Here is a 13795-nt window from a genome sequence, read left to right as displayed (position 1 = left end):
TGGAACAGAAGTTTTTTTTGTTTTATAAAAAAAAACCAAGTGTCTTTATTCCTGAATAGTTTAGTACGGCGGTGTGGGGACCGGCGCATGCTTGGGAGAGCCCCGCAGCGCAAGGAATCGGCCCGAGGCCGGTGGAGGGAGCAGAGGGTGTGAGGATCGGCTCTTCTGCAGTCCGGGCCCTGGAGGGGTTCTGGAGGGGACTGCCGTTAGACCCAGTCTAGATGCAGACCCGGGAGTTCCCAAGCCCGCGCGCTCCGGGCGCCTGCACTGCGGCGGGTCCGGGTGCGGCGGCTCTCCCAGGGCTGGGTGTCCCAGACGGCGCCCTGCCCCTGCTGGCTTTTTGGCCAGTATAGATACTTTGGGCGGGTCGGGCTGGCCGGTATCTACGCTTGTTCAAGCTCCAGGTCCCCGTAGAGCAGGGCTCCGCTGAAGATGGTGAGTGGCTCCTCCGAGTGCGCGAGCTGTCCCATGACCAGGTCGATGCAGACCGTGTCTCCGGCCTGCAGTGGGAGGATGAGGCTGAAGACCCCCAGGGCGCCCGGGCTGGGCTGGCTCTCGGCCACTGGCTTATTCTCCAGACCCTCGGGCTCGTAGCCACCAGAGTCTATGCGGGCCACGCCTAGGTTGGAGCGGGACAACACAGCCTCCACTTTTTCGTGCCGGTGTCCAGTCAGCACCGCGCTCAGCAAGTAGCGTCCAGCCAGTGGAGCTGTGAACACACCTAGGGACAAGGATGGCAATCAGAAGGGGACACGGTGGGCTGGCCCAGGAAGGCATGAGGAGGTCACCCAGAACTCCTAGATCAGGGAGGGATCTGCTGGATCTCTTCACCTCTATTCCACTAGAATATAAGCGGAGGGAATTTGGTGTTTTGTTCGCTGCTGCATCCCCAACACTTAAAACAGTGCCTGGGCAAGAGCAGATCCCAGTAAAGATCTGTTGAATGAATGACTCCTCACCTTTCCCAGCCCACCCCCAGCCCAAGCTGCAGTAAGAGATGATAAGTGAAGGAAAAAGTAGAGATCTCCCAAAATCAGGGAATGAAAAGATGCACATTGTCTGAAGAGGCAAGACTGGGAAGCTGTCATTGCACAGCCTCCTTTGTTTCCCCAAGAGCTTAACCCAGCCCCTCCCAGGTTTACCTGTCTCTGGATCATAGTGGCCTCCATCATTCAGCAGGACTCTGTCAAAGGGGACTGTGCCTGGCTCTGACCGGGGCAAACTCAGGGCAGCTGAAAATGCCACACGGGGCACAGAGACTGCTGGTGCCCCTTCCACTCCTGGGTGGGGGAGGGTGGGTGTTAGAGGGATGTTCAGAGCAGAGCTGCCAGCCCCCTTCCCCTCCTGGATGTCTGTCTACCCTCATATGCCTGAGGGTGCCCGAGGACTTCCATCCACCAACCCCTAGTTCAGTTCTCCTCTATCAATTGCGGGAGAATCAAATGAGAGGAACTTACCCTGTTCACCCTGGGGACCTATGGGAAGAAGAAAAGTAGGGCAGTTGTCACTAAGTCACTTAGCAAACATCTGCTGAATCTCTTGTGCTGTGCTGAGTGCTATGTGGACTTCAAAGCTGGAGTGGGGGGCAAGGAGAAATAGGTGGGGGTCCTTCTGTTCAACTTCTGGGCCCTGAGCCCTAGCCCCAGCTTTTTATACCCAGACAGCCTTTCTAGGCTTAGTTTTAGGTCCAATATAGCAATAGGGCCAAAATACTCAATTAGGAAAACACAGTGACTGTCCCAGCTCTTAGTAACTTCCCTCTGTCTCTTTATAATCCATGTAGGACCCCAATTCCTCATACCTTTCCCATTCTCTGTTAAATACAGAGTGGGATATCAAACTGCTGGGTGGGGGCTGGGGGTGGTGGTGTGGCAACCGTGGCCACAGCAAGGGTCTCAACCACATACCTGGTGGTCCAATGGGCCCCTTTTGTCCATCCTTGCCTGGAGGTCCTGGAGGTCCAGCAGGGCCTGGGGGCCCCTGCACCCCAGGAGGCCCTGGGGGCCCAGCCTCTCCTGCAGGCCCTATAGTGACAAAATTGAGTTTAAGGAGATCCATAAAAGGAGTTTCCAACAGACAAGGAAGGTGATGGCTCCATGGGCAGAGTGATGGATATGACAAGTGGCGCTTTGCAGGTTGAGGGGGAAATGGGGCCCTTTGCCATCCATGCTGGACAACTGGCTGGCAGAGCAACATCCCACCTCCACCCATGGGCCTATGTGAGCTAAGATCTTGCATCATCTCTTTTTAACAATTGTAATTGTTGAGACTGCAACTCATGCTGTGCAGAGCAATGAGAAAGCAGATAAAATCTATGCTGGACTGTTGTGGGATGGGGGGAAGAAGGGGCTTGAAAGGGGTTTCCCTGTGCCTCCTCTTGCCCCCTTACCAGTGAGGTCTCTCAGGTTGAGTTGTTGCAGACGGTCCTCCAGGAGCAGCAGGGAGCTGTTAAGGGCACCAAGCCGCCTGCCCAGGCCTGCCTGTGTCCCCAGCAACTTCTCCAGCAAGGCTGCCTGTGTCTGGCTAGTGCTGTTGGTTTCCCTTAGCCCAGCCCAGAGTCCAGCCACATGTCTGGAAAGGCCCTCACGCAGGCCCTGCAGTCCCCCAGCCACAGTGTCCAACCGTTCGCAGACTCCCTCAAGACGGCCCAATCGCCCCTCTAGGCTGGGGCACTGGCCCGCCTGTGCCTGTCCCTCCTCCAGACCTCGGAAGCGCTCCTCACTCTCTGTAACATGCTCTGTGGCCTCCTGCTGCAGCCTGTTAATCTCAGAAATGATGCGGTCCTTGGTTGCCCCTAGGTCAGCCAGATCAGCACCCTGACCCTCCACAGTGGCCTGGAGCTCATGCAGTGAGTCATTGAGGGAACTGAAGGTGAGAATAACCTCAGAAAGCTCTCCTTGCAGGGCCTGTAAGGCTGAGCCTGAGCTGCCTCCGAATACGCTGAAGCCATCCAGGGGCCCACGGCTCGGTCCTCCCACACCTGGACCAGCCCCAGGGCCCCGTGGAGGTAATAGGGGGCAGGAACAGCGCTCCACACCATCCCGAAGGCGGCCCAGTTCCTCTTGGACACCACCACAGGCCCCACAGCCCTCATCCCCATGGGCCTGCAGCAGACCCTCCAGTTGGCCCAGCCGGGCCGCTGTGAGATTTAGCCTCAGCGTGAACTCTGCGGATACCTCATCCTGAGCATCCAAGCGATCCTGAAGCTGGCTCACGACCCCTTGCAGTCCCTCTAGCAAGGCCTGCCGGGCTTCCCCAGCTACTCCCACCTTGTGCAGGCCTGAGCCCACCAGCCGCAGCTGCCCCTCACTGTCTAGCACCCTGCGCTCTAAGGCACTGAGGATCTCACTGAGCTGAGAGTCCTGCTCTCCAGGGGCCCCAGAGCACAGCTGCCCACATGCCTGCACTGCCCCTGCCACCTGCTCTTCTAGCAGATCCAGCCTCCCCCCCAGTTCTCCGCTCACATTGGCCAGCTGCCCTCCCAGCTGCTCCAGTTGGCCCCGGGCAGCAGGCAGCCAATGGCTCAGCCCCCCAGGACGCCCAGGCCAGCCCTCCTCCTGCTCCTCTGAGGGTCCCAGGGTGGAGTTGAAGCGGTCCTCCAGGCGAGACAGGCGAGAAGCTAAGCTGGTGTATCCTGGAGGGTGGCCCCCCTGTCCAGTGGCTCCTCCCAGCTCCATGCCTCTCCGTCCACTTAGAACTGTCACTGAGCCAGCCACTACGTCCAGCCTCCGCTCCAGCTCTGCTAGTCGACGGCCCATCTCTGGAGGGCAGCATTCCTGAGGGGGCCTGCGGCCCACAGCTGACCCAGCTAGCTGCCGCTGTCGCTCTTCCACAGAGGCCAGTAGCTTCTCCAGTGCTCGCAGCCGTTCCCTGTCCTCCTGCTGCTGTCGGCGGAAGCCATCCAGCCCTTCCAGGCACACAGAGCAGGACTCCTGCAGCCGCCGCTCCAGCTGCCGCAGCAGGTCCTCACTATGACTAGGAGGGGCTGGGGCCCTGCTGCCACCTGCAGTGTCGCTGCTACCACCACCACTGTGATGGTTGTTGAGGTGGCCCAGCTCCTGGTCATGAGTGGAGACACGGTTGTCCAGGAGCTGCAGCTGGTGCTGGATCTCATTGAGGGTTTCGTGTACTCCAGGGCGGGCAGCTGCATCCGCTGGCTGCTGCCTCCCATTGAAGGCTGTCTCCACAGCCCTCTGCACATCTTCTGCCAGGCGTCCACTCAGTCCCTGCAAGACCCCCCGAAGGTTTTGCAGCTCCTTTGTCAGGCTCTGCACTTGCTCCTCCAGCTGCTGCACCTTCTCTGACTCCCTGGGACCTGAAGAGGAGGGGAGGCAGAGGGCAGAGGGGTTGGCCTGAGAGCTTAGGGCCTAACTACTAGACCCTCCCCCCCTCCATCCCTCCAGGCCTGTTCTGCCTCTCCTTTGAATTAGACAAGAAAAGGAGGAAAAAACACTCTGTTCACTTAAAGCTTCTAGGCCAGATTTGAACCATGGGTCTATTTTCCTTACAACAACTACCTGGGCAGATACCACTAACTCTTTCCATTTTACACAGTGGGAAACAGAGGACCTGAGATGTTAGGTCACTGGCCATGGATTACAAATTTAAATAAGTGGCCGTGCCTAGTTTCAAACCCACTGTCTGGTCACCAGGCCCACGTCCTTTCCACCTGTCTGGGGTGTCAACTTCTTGGAAACAGTTTCTTCTGTGAAAGGAGAATGACACCATGTGTCTTCTGTCACAGGGCTGTCAAGAGCAGTGAAATGGGAATGTGGGGGACGCAGACTGGACACTGAGACTGCAGCTAGTACTGGGCAGCATGTCCCTACAATGCCACAGGGACAAATGGGGGTGTGTGGATGGTCAGAGAGTTAGCCAGAAGTTCCTGTTTCCATAATTATAGCATGGTTATCTTGCTGGCAGGGAAACACAGTACATCCGGTGTGCCCGGTGGACACAAGGGAAAACAAGTAGCAGGGAACTGCTGCATTCTGGGACCCGCAGGCTCCCTGGCCATGGAGGGGCCTGGGACCTGTAGTCAGGTGCAGTGCATGCTAGGACTTGTAGTCTCCTCTGTCTGTCCCTGGGGACCACACTTCTCAAAGGAATTCCCCTTCCTCCCGGGGCTGCCCCTAACTAGGCAGGCTTTCGGTCACACGTGGGCATGTGTGAACGCCTCTCCTTCGCTGCCTTCTTTTCCTCTGTCTCTGTCTTTTAGTCTCTCTTTCCCCTTCTCCTCTCCCCATCCACAAGGAATCTCAGGGATCTCACCAATTCCCTTCTGTCCCCCTCTTCCCTGGCCTGACACGCCCCCACCCCCCACCCCCGCCCCGACAGTGATGCTTACCTTCTCCCCCCAGCCCGCTGAGGTGGCTGCCTGCACTGGAGCCGGAGAGATTGGGGCGGGCAGGCCGGGGTAGGGGGTGTGGGGTGGAAGGGGTGGGGCCCGGCGCTGGAGCAGGACCCTCACCGCAGTCACTACCCCCATAACCCTGACAGCACCTCCACTCCATATCTGTCACCGTCTTGTAGGCCACACGGTAGCGAGGGCGGAGGAAGCTGCGGTACCTAGAAGAGGCAGAGGGAGGCCTTGTGATTCCCCCCTGGTCGTCAGTGGTCCTGGCCCCTCTCCTTAGAGATGGGCAACCATTGGTGGGCAAGGACTATCTCTCAGTCTAGGTCCTCCTTATTGTCCAGCACGTGGCCTTGCTTAGTTGACAGCTGTCAGCTTTTTGGCTAAGGGCCAAATCCCCATTCTTCTTTCTCTTGCCCTGTGCTAGAATCTTGAGCTCCTTTCCCAGGGGGTGACCCATCCCAGAGAAGGCATTTGGGGGCTGGCAGGGAAGGTAAGTCTGCCCTCAGTATCTCACCAGACAAACTGTTGGTGAGCATCTCCTCAAGATGGCTCTGATGGCAGCCCCTGCCCTGCCCTTGCTAACCTGCTTTGTACAAATTCCTGGAGTTAGCTACCCAGCTTGAGTCTTGAGACAGACCAAGTGTCTGTCTCCTGACCCTGGGGACTCACATGATGCTTCGGGGACACTGGGGCTGGCCCCAGCCACAGGGCTGGTAATCTGGCTTGATGAAGGTCTCCACTCCATCCTCAAGGACACAGCTCACTGTTCGGGTCACCACATAGGCACACCAGTTCCTGTAGGCACATCCCCATCTGGGCCCAAGGACCAGAGACACATGCCCCAGAGGAGGGCCCAGTGGCTACCAGAGGGGCTGAGGAAGGGTCAAAAAATGAAGGGCCCTTGGGGATCAATGAGAGGGCTCTGGCAGGGGCACCCCGCCGCCCCACGTTTTCCTGTGTAGCAGGAGCAGATAAAGACTTTTCAAGATGGGGAGAGGCACAGAATGGAAAACTGCAGCCACAGAGAAATCAGTCCTCATGGCTGTTGGGGTCCTGAGGAGCCTCTGAATTCATGCAATCATTTGAGTGCCTCTTTGGCTCTGTCTCAATTGCCAGCTCGGCCTACCATGTGCAAGCCAGCCAGTGGGTCCCTATGGGTAATCTTCTGGATGCTGGCTCCCACCCACCCCTCAAGGAAGGGGACAGGGCAGGCCTGCCCAGCTGAGGGTTAAGTAGAGAATAAGCCATTGACGAGTCCTGACCCCCTGGGGGCTTCCAGTTCTACACTCTTGGCCCCATTGATGCTGGCCTCTGATCTGTGTCTGGCTGGAGAGGTGAAGGGAGCAGAGCAGTGTAGTGTCAGAGTTATGGATTACTGGATGAGGCCAAGGAAGCCCCCCCGATAGGGACAAAAGGTCTGCCTGGGATCCGGCTGTTACACAGCTGGCAGGAAGGCCTGGCCTACACCTCTCAGGACAGATTCCCCAGGGCATGTAAAAGCAGGGCCCTCTGGGGACTATGTGAGGGCTGATCCCCCTCCGGTTGTTCAGGGCAGTATCTGTGCAGGGCACCCTGGAAACGGCCTCACAGGAAGGTGGGCATATGAGGAGTCACTTGATGGCCTGGCTTCCTCACCCCCTTTTCCCTGCAGTAGGGGACATAGCCAGGGGAGAGTAGCCAAGGCAGTGGCCAGCATACCCACCTTCTCACCCACCCCAGCCTTGGACTGTGACCCAAACTCTTACCTGTGGCGGCTGGCAGGCCGGGGGGCACTCTGGGCCTGGGGCCCCCCAGGACTGAGGGCACCACTGCTCCCTGTGTAGAGGCTATAGCCTCGAGGAGGGTAGCTAGCAGCCTCCATGGCTGCAGCCAGCAGGCAGCAGAGGTAGCAGCTCCAGAGGGTCCTGGGGGCCATGGTGAGACGCTCAGCAGTAGCCCTCAGAGACACATCCCGGCCTGACCACTGGCGCCTCTGCGGGGCGCTGGGGATGCCGCTGCTCTGCAGGACAGCACGAGCTGATCCAGTCCTGTCCCCAGCTTCCTGCCGGCAGCCCCCAGCCACACGCCTCCTCCTTGGCTGCCTGGTCTGACCCTTCTCCCCCTCCTCTTTCCTCCTCAGGCTCCGGTCTGTCCCTCCCTCGGTTCCTTCCGCTCTCCTCTTTTCCACTTCTGAGGGGAGTTTGTTCTCTGTGCCCCTGGCCTCCTGTGCCTGGTCCCTGCCCCTCTCAGATGCTGCTTCCCGAGCGTCCGCCCCCTCACTCCAACTGGCCCTCTTCTGGTGTCCCTGTCCTTTTTCCCTGATGACCGGATCCTGGGGTGACAGGGCTATGCCCCTGTGGCTGTTCAGAGGCGCAAGAGTGGCTATGGGGCGGGCCAGGCCTTCTCCCTCCCTTGCTCACTCCCCTCCCTTCCCCCCTGTCTGGCTGGCGGTCCAGCCTCCCTCTTCCTCCCCCTACCTCTCCAACCATCGTGCGCCACATCTGCTTCTTGTTAACTCCGGGAAAGAGAGGGGAAAAAAAGGAAAAACAGAGAAATGTGGAGTTGCCGCCGGGCTTGGAGCCAGCCTCTCAGACGGGCCACACGGAGCCAAGGCCAAAGCTGGGGAGGAGGCCCAGGGTTGGTCACTTAGACAGGGAATTGGGAGCCAGAGCCACAGCTCTCCCAGGGCCAGACAGGCCTCCCCTGAGAGAGAGGACCTGAGTGAGGGAGCCCAGAGTGGAGAGCAACAGGGAGGTTGGTGCAAGGCAGAGTGAACTCCTAGGGTTCAGCAGGACATCACTCCCCACCTAATGTAGCTGCCTCCTTTTAGAGATGTGAAAATTGAGTTACTTTCTAGCTCTGGGGAAGTAACTTGACCAAGGTAACACAGCAAGGTCAATGGTAAGGCTGAGCTCACATTTTAAATACCCGAGTTCTGACTTAGGAGAAAGGAGGGCTCCTGGGCCAGGGAAAAAAAGAAAAAAGACTCCACTGAGGCAGGTAAGAAATCCAGAGAGGAAAGAAGACAAAAGGAATCTGGAAATGGAGAGCAGTCTTCTGTCAAGCAATCGAGGGACAGAAAGAAAGAAAGAACGAAAAGAAAGAAAGGAAAGGAAAGAAAGGAAGAGCAGACAACTGTCTCTTCCTCCTCTTAGCCAGGACATGCATCATCGCCTTGCCCTGTCCCCTTGGTACTTGGTCTGTCATGCCTGTGGCAATTCTCTGGGGGCTTGTGTCCAAGTAAATATAGGGCCCGGCCTGGTCTTGGGGAAGGTCAGACATTAATGGGACAGTGCATGTGGGTTAATTGGACCTCTCTGTAGCGCACCAAGGAAAGTCACTCCCTACCTCAAAGGTAAGTCTTCACCTGTAGCAGGTGAAGAACCACTAGTCTGATCTAAAAGTTCCATGTGAGATGCCTAGACCTATTAGCTTGGCCCTCTTCACCCTCTGGCCCTCAACATTGTGTTCTGGACTAGTGTCTGCCATGTGGTAAGACACTCGGGAGAGAGAAGCAGAGGAGACAGGGAGATGCTGTGGGCCAGGCACTGTGGAGGCGTCCAGGTAGCAAAGGCACTATTCACTAAGGAGCAGCTGAGGCTGCTGGGGAACGGGACACAAGCCCCCAGAGAACTGCCACAGGCATGACAGACCAAGTACCAAGCGAACAGGACAGGGGATGATGCATGTCCTGGCTAAGAGGAGGAAGAGAAAGTTGTCTGCTGCCGTCAGAGCAGAGCTGGCAGAAAAGGTGGATCCTAAACTGTTGGTGGGAGGGACGTGAAGGACAAAGATAAGGAAAAGGGAGAGACTTCAGGCTCAGGAAAGATGGTCTGCCTCAGTTTCCTCAGACATAACATAGGAATAACAATAGTACTCTCTATCCTAGGTTTATAAGGATTAAATAATGCATGTGAAACATTCTAGAACAGTGCCTGGCAAATGCTAAATAATAAATGTTACCTCGTTTTCTGTCAAGAAGAAATGGGACAGAAAGAAAGGTAGATTGTGAGCAAATCAGGAAAAGGCCCAGATGACTGGTCAGGAAGTTGGATTCTAAGTTGTTGTTTTTTTTTTTTTTTGAGACAGAGCCTCAAGTTATCCCCCTGGGTAGAGTGCCATGGCATCACAGCTCACAACAACCTCCAACTCCTGGGCTCAAGCGAGTCTCCTGCCTCAGCCTCCCAAGTAGCTGGGACTACAGGCGCCCACCACAACGCCTGGCCATTTTTGGGGGGTTGCAGCCATCGCTGTTGTTTGGCGGGCCCGGGCTGGGGATTCAAACCCACCACCTTAGGTGTATGTGGCTGGCGCCTTAGCCGCTTGAGCCACAGGCGCCGAGCCAAGGATTCTAAGTTTTTGAGGAAAAAAGATGTGCATACAGTGAAAGAAGAAGATATTATCAGTAAGAGCAATGGATAGGGTGTCTGAGCTGAGGAATCTAGTCTTGCTTCCGATCAGTGTGATAACTGAGGGAATCCCATGACACCATTAAGTCTGTGTGTTGTCTAAGGTCCCCTCCGAATTCTACACTGCAAAGTGATCATGGAAAAGAAGGGGAAGTTGTGACTGCTTGGCCACTGCCTGCATCATGAGAGATCAGATGAAAAGAGACACCAGAGAAAATTCCAGGGTTTGAGCCAGGATAGGGAAATTGAGAAAAGAACAGGTTTGGGAGAAAGAAAGGTGACCTCATTGTGGATATACTGAATTTAAGACGAGAGTAACACATCCCAGCAGAAATAAATATCCAGGAAATGGTTAGAAATGTAAGCCTTGATTCTGGAAACCATTTGCAGGGCAACAGTTGGAAGGCATGAGAATAGATGCCTCCAAGTCTTCAGTGTGACTCTGAATGATCCACCTTCCAGAGGTGTCCTACGGTGCAGAATGTGACCAGGATGGCTGGGAGAAATGTGAAAAGAAAGAATGGTGAAAGCAAATGTTGAAACCAACAGAAATGGAAATTTGTGGCTGCCCCTTAGAAGCTTGGAGTGCAGCACCCAGGGACACTTGAAGAAACATTCACAGGAGATCCTGATTTTGAAGAAGTTGTAGCGGAAGGCTGTAGCTTTGTCCCTGGTTAGTTCCAGGCTCTCTAGTCTGGAGCTGGCAGGAAGCCATCCCACTTCCCTCCAGATTGCCCCAGCTGCTGCTATAGGCTTGGTTTCTCTTCTCTTTTCCCCTCTCCTCTCCTTTAAGGGCCTCTGGCAACCTAAAAAGTCATCCCAGCCATTGTGTCACTGCCTAATTGTCATCCATTCCCTGAAGTTTAAAAATATATTATACAATTCAAGTGTGTCAAGTAAAAAAATGTTGGCTTTGGGCAGCGCCTGTGGCTCAAAGGGGTAGGGCGCCAGTCCCATATGCTGGAGGTGGTGGGTTCAAGGCCAGCCCCGGCCAAAAAAAAAAAAAAAAAAAGCAAAAAAATGTTGGCTTTGAAATGCACTAATAGTAGGTTGTATTTCATTTAGTCTTATATTAGGAGCCAAAACCTAGGAGCTGACATGTTTGTGAGATCACAAAGCAATTAGTAACTCTGAATTCACTGGAGAGGAAAATTACCATTACTGGCTTCAAAGTAGGCAAGCAGGCTTCAATGGAGACAAAGGTTAAATAGAACATAGTGGTGGTGGTTCTGTGGCAGTAGCATGGTGGTGTTTGTGTGGTGGTATTGGCAGGCAGCCATGAGTATTGAAAGCAATTGGCAAGAGTTCCTGACACCAAAAAAGGCTAAGTTCCTGGGGTACCAGGACAAGATATATTTCGAACTTCTCCAAGATGGAGGATTTCCAAGGACTGAGTGCCCAATGAGAAATGTTGGCCATACTAGGCAACTAACTCATTCATTCAGCCATCACTGGCTGAGCAATGAGCTCATGTTCCCATGGCCAGGATAGCTGGGGGGCACCAGTAATAAGAAACATTTTATGTCTAACCTCTCTGTCAGAGGACTGAATATTGGGAGGGATAAAAGAGGGAATAATGTGAATTGGGCCTTGGGTCATGTTAATCCAGATGGGAATCTTGGAAGCACGTGGGGAGTCTTGAGCAAAAGTCCACCCTTCCCCAAATTCTTACACTTTTCCTTTTCCTTCCAACCTTTTCTTCAGTTATAATACTTCAGAGGACAACCTCCCTGGACTCAGTTCCCCTTTTTCCAGGTCTTGTTGCTTTCTCACTTCTGAGCCTAATCCTAGTCTCATGCCCTGTCCTTGAAAATGTCACACTAATTCAGAGCTGCAGCTCCACAAGCATCATCCCTGTCATCTTTGCAAGTCCCCCAGGGTGAGGCTTTGCCCATCTCACTTCCTACACACTATTCTATCCAAGCTTTGTCAAGATTTGTCAGTTCTTAGTTGAGTCTAGTTCAGACCTGGACACCATTTTTTTATTTCAGTTCTTCTAGACACTACGTCAAATGACCCATACCAGGCTGATAAAGACTCACTGACCGAGGCACAGGAATTTCTGGGAGGCGAAGGATTTTTCTGGGTGTTTCTGAAACAAATCCTTTTCCTCTTGTCACTGACAGCCTATTGAGTCAACAGTCATATGGAATGTGAAGAGGAAGAGGTGAGACAGTTATGGAAACTTGGTCAAATCAATTGCCTTCTGGGACTCCATTTCCTTCTTTATAAAATGATTTTGGAGGTCCCTTTCAGCTCTGACAGTCTAGGATACTATGCAATGGAGACAGTTAGTTTTAGGACAGGCTTGGAAATCTGAAGCACTTCTGAGGCCTTCTCTCATGTCACTTGCAGTCTAGAACGTTTAACTTTTGGAGTTAGACTGATGGTAGAGCTTATTTTTAAAAAAGAGGTCTAGTTAAGATTCAATAGTAGACCTAAGTGTCCAGTTGGGCTTGGATCTATTTCCAGGAGACACGAAGCATAATGACATGTAATCCTTAAAATTTAGATCCTCACTCTCCCATAGCAGAGCTGGGAACAGACTTCTCACTAACTTCTCACTAAGGCAGTGGTTCTCAACCTTCCGAATGCTGCGACTTTAATACAGTTCTTCATGTTGTGGTGACCCCCAACCATAAAATTATTTTTGTACAGCAATGAAAATAATTGTAAAGGGGTGGCATTAGGAAGGTTGAGAACTACTGCACTAAGGGATGCATAAGGGAGTACCTGTCTGGGGTTTCACCAATGTCATGTGGAAGGGATATGGGTTTAGGATTCTAAACATCCATATTCTAAATATGAAATACGGGGTGTAGGTGGAGGTTAGATGGGGAAGGCCAGGGCAACTACAGACTGCTAAATGCAGTCTTAGCCGCTGCGCTTTAATATGAGGACAAACTGCTGATGGTCCCCAGCCAGGCCAGGGGAGCCCGCTTTGCACTAGTGCATCCCCAGCTCAGAGCACACAGACAGTAAGTTGGTCCCCTGTCCCAGCCCCATGGCAGCTCCTGTAGAGTTTTCTTTGGCTCAGAGAAGCAGAGGCCTCCCCTGAGCCTGGGCCCCCCTCTACCGCAAAGCAACTGGCTTCCATTACCCCTGACAGCTCCAGAGCAACAGCCCAGCACCCCCACCCCCCACCCCACCCCAGCCTGGCTCTGTGCCGTTCCCTTTTATGGTGAAGCTGAGAGAAAGCAATGAGCAGGGGGGAGAAAGTTCTGCCTGGGTAGATGGTTGCAGAGCTCCAGGGTGCCTCCTTCCTCTCCAGAGACCTCTGTCGACTCACTCTGCCCAGAACCCATGACCCCTCTTGCTTGACCCAGCCTCCACCACCTCCACCACGCACCATCTCTTCTTCTCCCTCCCTCACATCCGGGGGGTGATTTCCCACTTGGCTGAAGTCCTACGTTGCGTTTTGATTCCGGGAGGGTCCGCCCTATTTTCGACGCCCACCTCCAGGGGTGGGTGGAGGGATCTCGGGTAAGACAGGCACTGACTGGTCAGATCACAGGCAGGATCGTTCTTTTTGGTTGGATATGGATGAGAAGGATTGCGCCGGGGAGAGGAACACTCGGCAGTCCCAGGCCTGTCCCTGTTCTTCACCGCCTCCCATCTCCCACCCCTGTCCCCGCTGCTCAAGCCAGGGAGGGAACACCAAGGGCAGGACCCAAAGGAAGCACCTGGCTGGGCCGGACCGGGAAGCGAAGGGTGGGCAGCAGTTTAGGGGGCCGGGGCAGGAAGGGGAGGTTGGAGTTGAGTATCCCGGCCGGCACCACCGCCGCACCCTCACCCTATCCCACTCCTGAGCTCAGGGGAAGCGGCCACCGCGGCTTCGCTAACCCGGTCCCAGGCCAAGTGAGCAGCCACCAGCTGGGACCTGCAGTGTGGCGCCGAGCCCCACGCCCGCCCTGCCCCAGAGTCTGGCCCTCCCACTGCAGCCGCGCCCCAGACCCCGCCTCAGACCCCGCCCCTTAGAGGGCCAGGGCGGAGCAGGCGAGACGGTGGGCTAGAGAGGCACCCGACCGCGCCGCCCGGCCGGAAGTGGCTG

General features: G+C 54.9%; 1 protein-coding gene across 2 annotated transcripts; it reads right to left on the bottom strand.

Annotated features, from left to right (window-relative positions):
- Window positions 1–26: 26 nt before the first annotated feature.
- Window positions 27–7764, bottom strand: EMILIN1 (elastin microfibril interfacer 1). Of its 2 annotated transcripts, XM_003787462.3 has the most exons (8): window positions 7102–7764; window positions 6026–6151; window positions 5348–5568; window positions 2390–4315; window positions 1908–2024; window positions 1458–1475; window positions 1143–1280; window positions 27–721 (listed from the first exon to the last, which is right to left on the bottom strand). In XM_003787462.3, the coding sequence occupies exons 1-8, from the start codon at window positions 7269–7271 to the stop codon at window positions 384–386; spliced, it is 3054 nt and encodes a 1017-aa protein (XP_003787510.1). In that variant the 5' UTR covers window positions 7272–7764; the 3' UTR covers window positions 27–383. The 2 variants fall into 2 exon arrangements, with proteins under 2 accessions (XP_003787510.1, XP_023367646.1); XM_023511878.1 differs by lacking the exon at window positions 6026–6151 and having other exon boundaries at window positions 7102–7667.
- Between the last annotated feature and the right edge of the window lie 6031 nt (window positions 7765–13795).

This window comes from Otolemur garnettii, unplaced genomic scaffold (genome assembly GCF_000181295.1).
Source record: "Otolemur garnettii isolate 467f Iridium unplaced genomic scaffold, OtoGar3 scaffold00022, whole genome shotgun sequence".
Lineage (NCBI taxonomy): Eukaryota > Metazoa > Chordata > Mammalia > Primates > Galagidae > Otolemur > Otolemur garnettii.
Note: the sequence above shows the minus strand (reverse complement) of the source record. Positions and strands in the feature narration are given on the sequence as shown.

Coding starts and splice junctions, on each gene's coding strand:
- EMILIN1 (XM_003787462.3), bottom strand. CDS start 7,271: ATGGCCCCCAGGACCCTCTGGAGCTGCTACCTCTGCTGCCTGCTGGCT. Junction 2,025..2,389: donor CAACCTGAGAGACCTCACTG/GTAAGGGGGCAA, acceptor TTGTCACTATAG/GGCCTGCAGGAGAGGCTGGG. Junction 722..1,142: donor CCACTATGATCCAGAGACAG/GTAAACCTGGGA, acceptor CCTTGTCCCTAG/GTGTGTTCACAGCTCCACTG.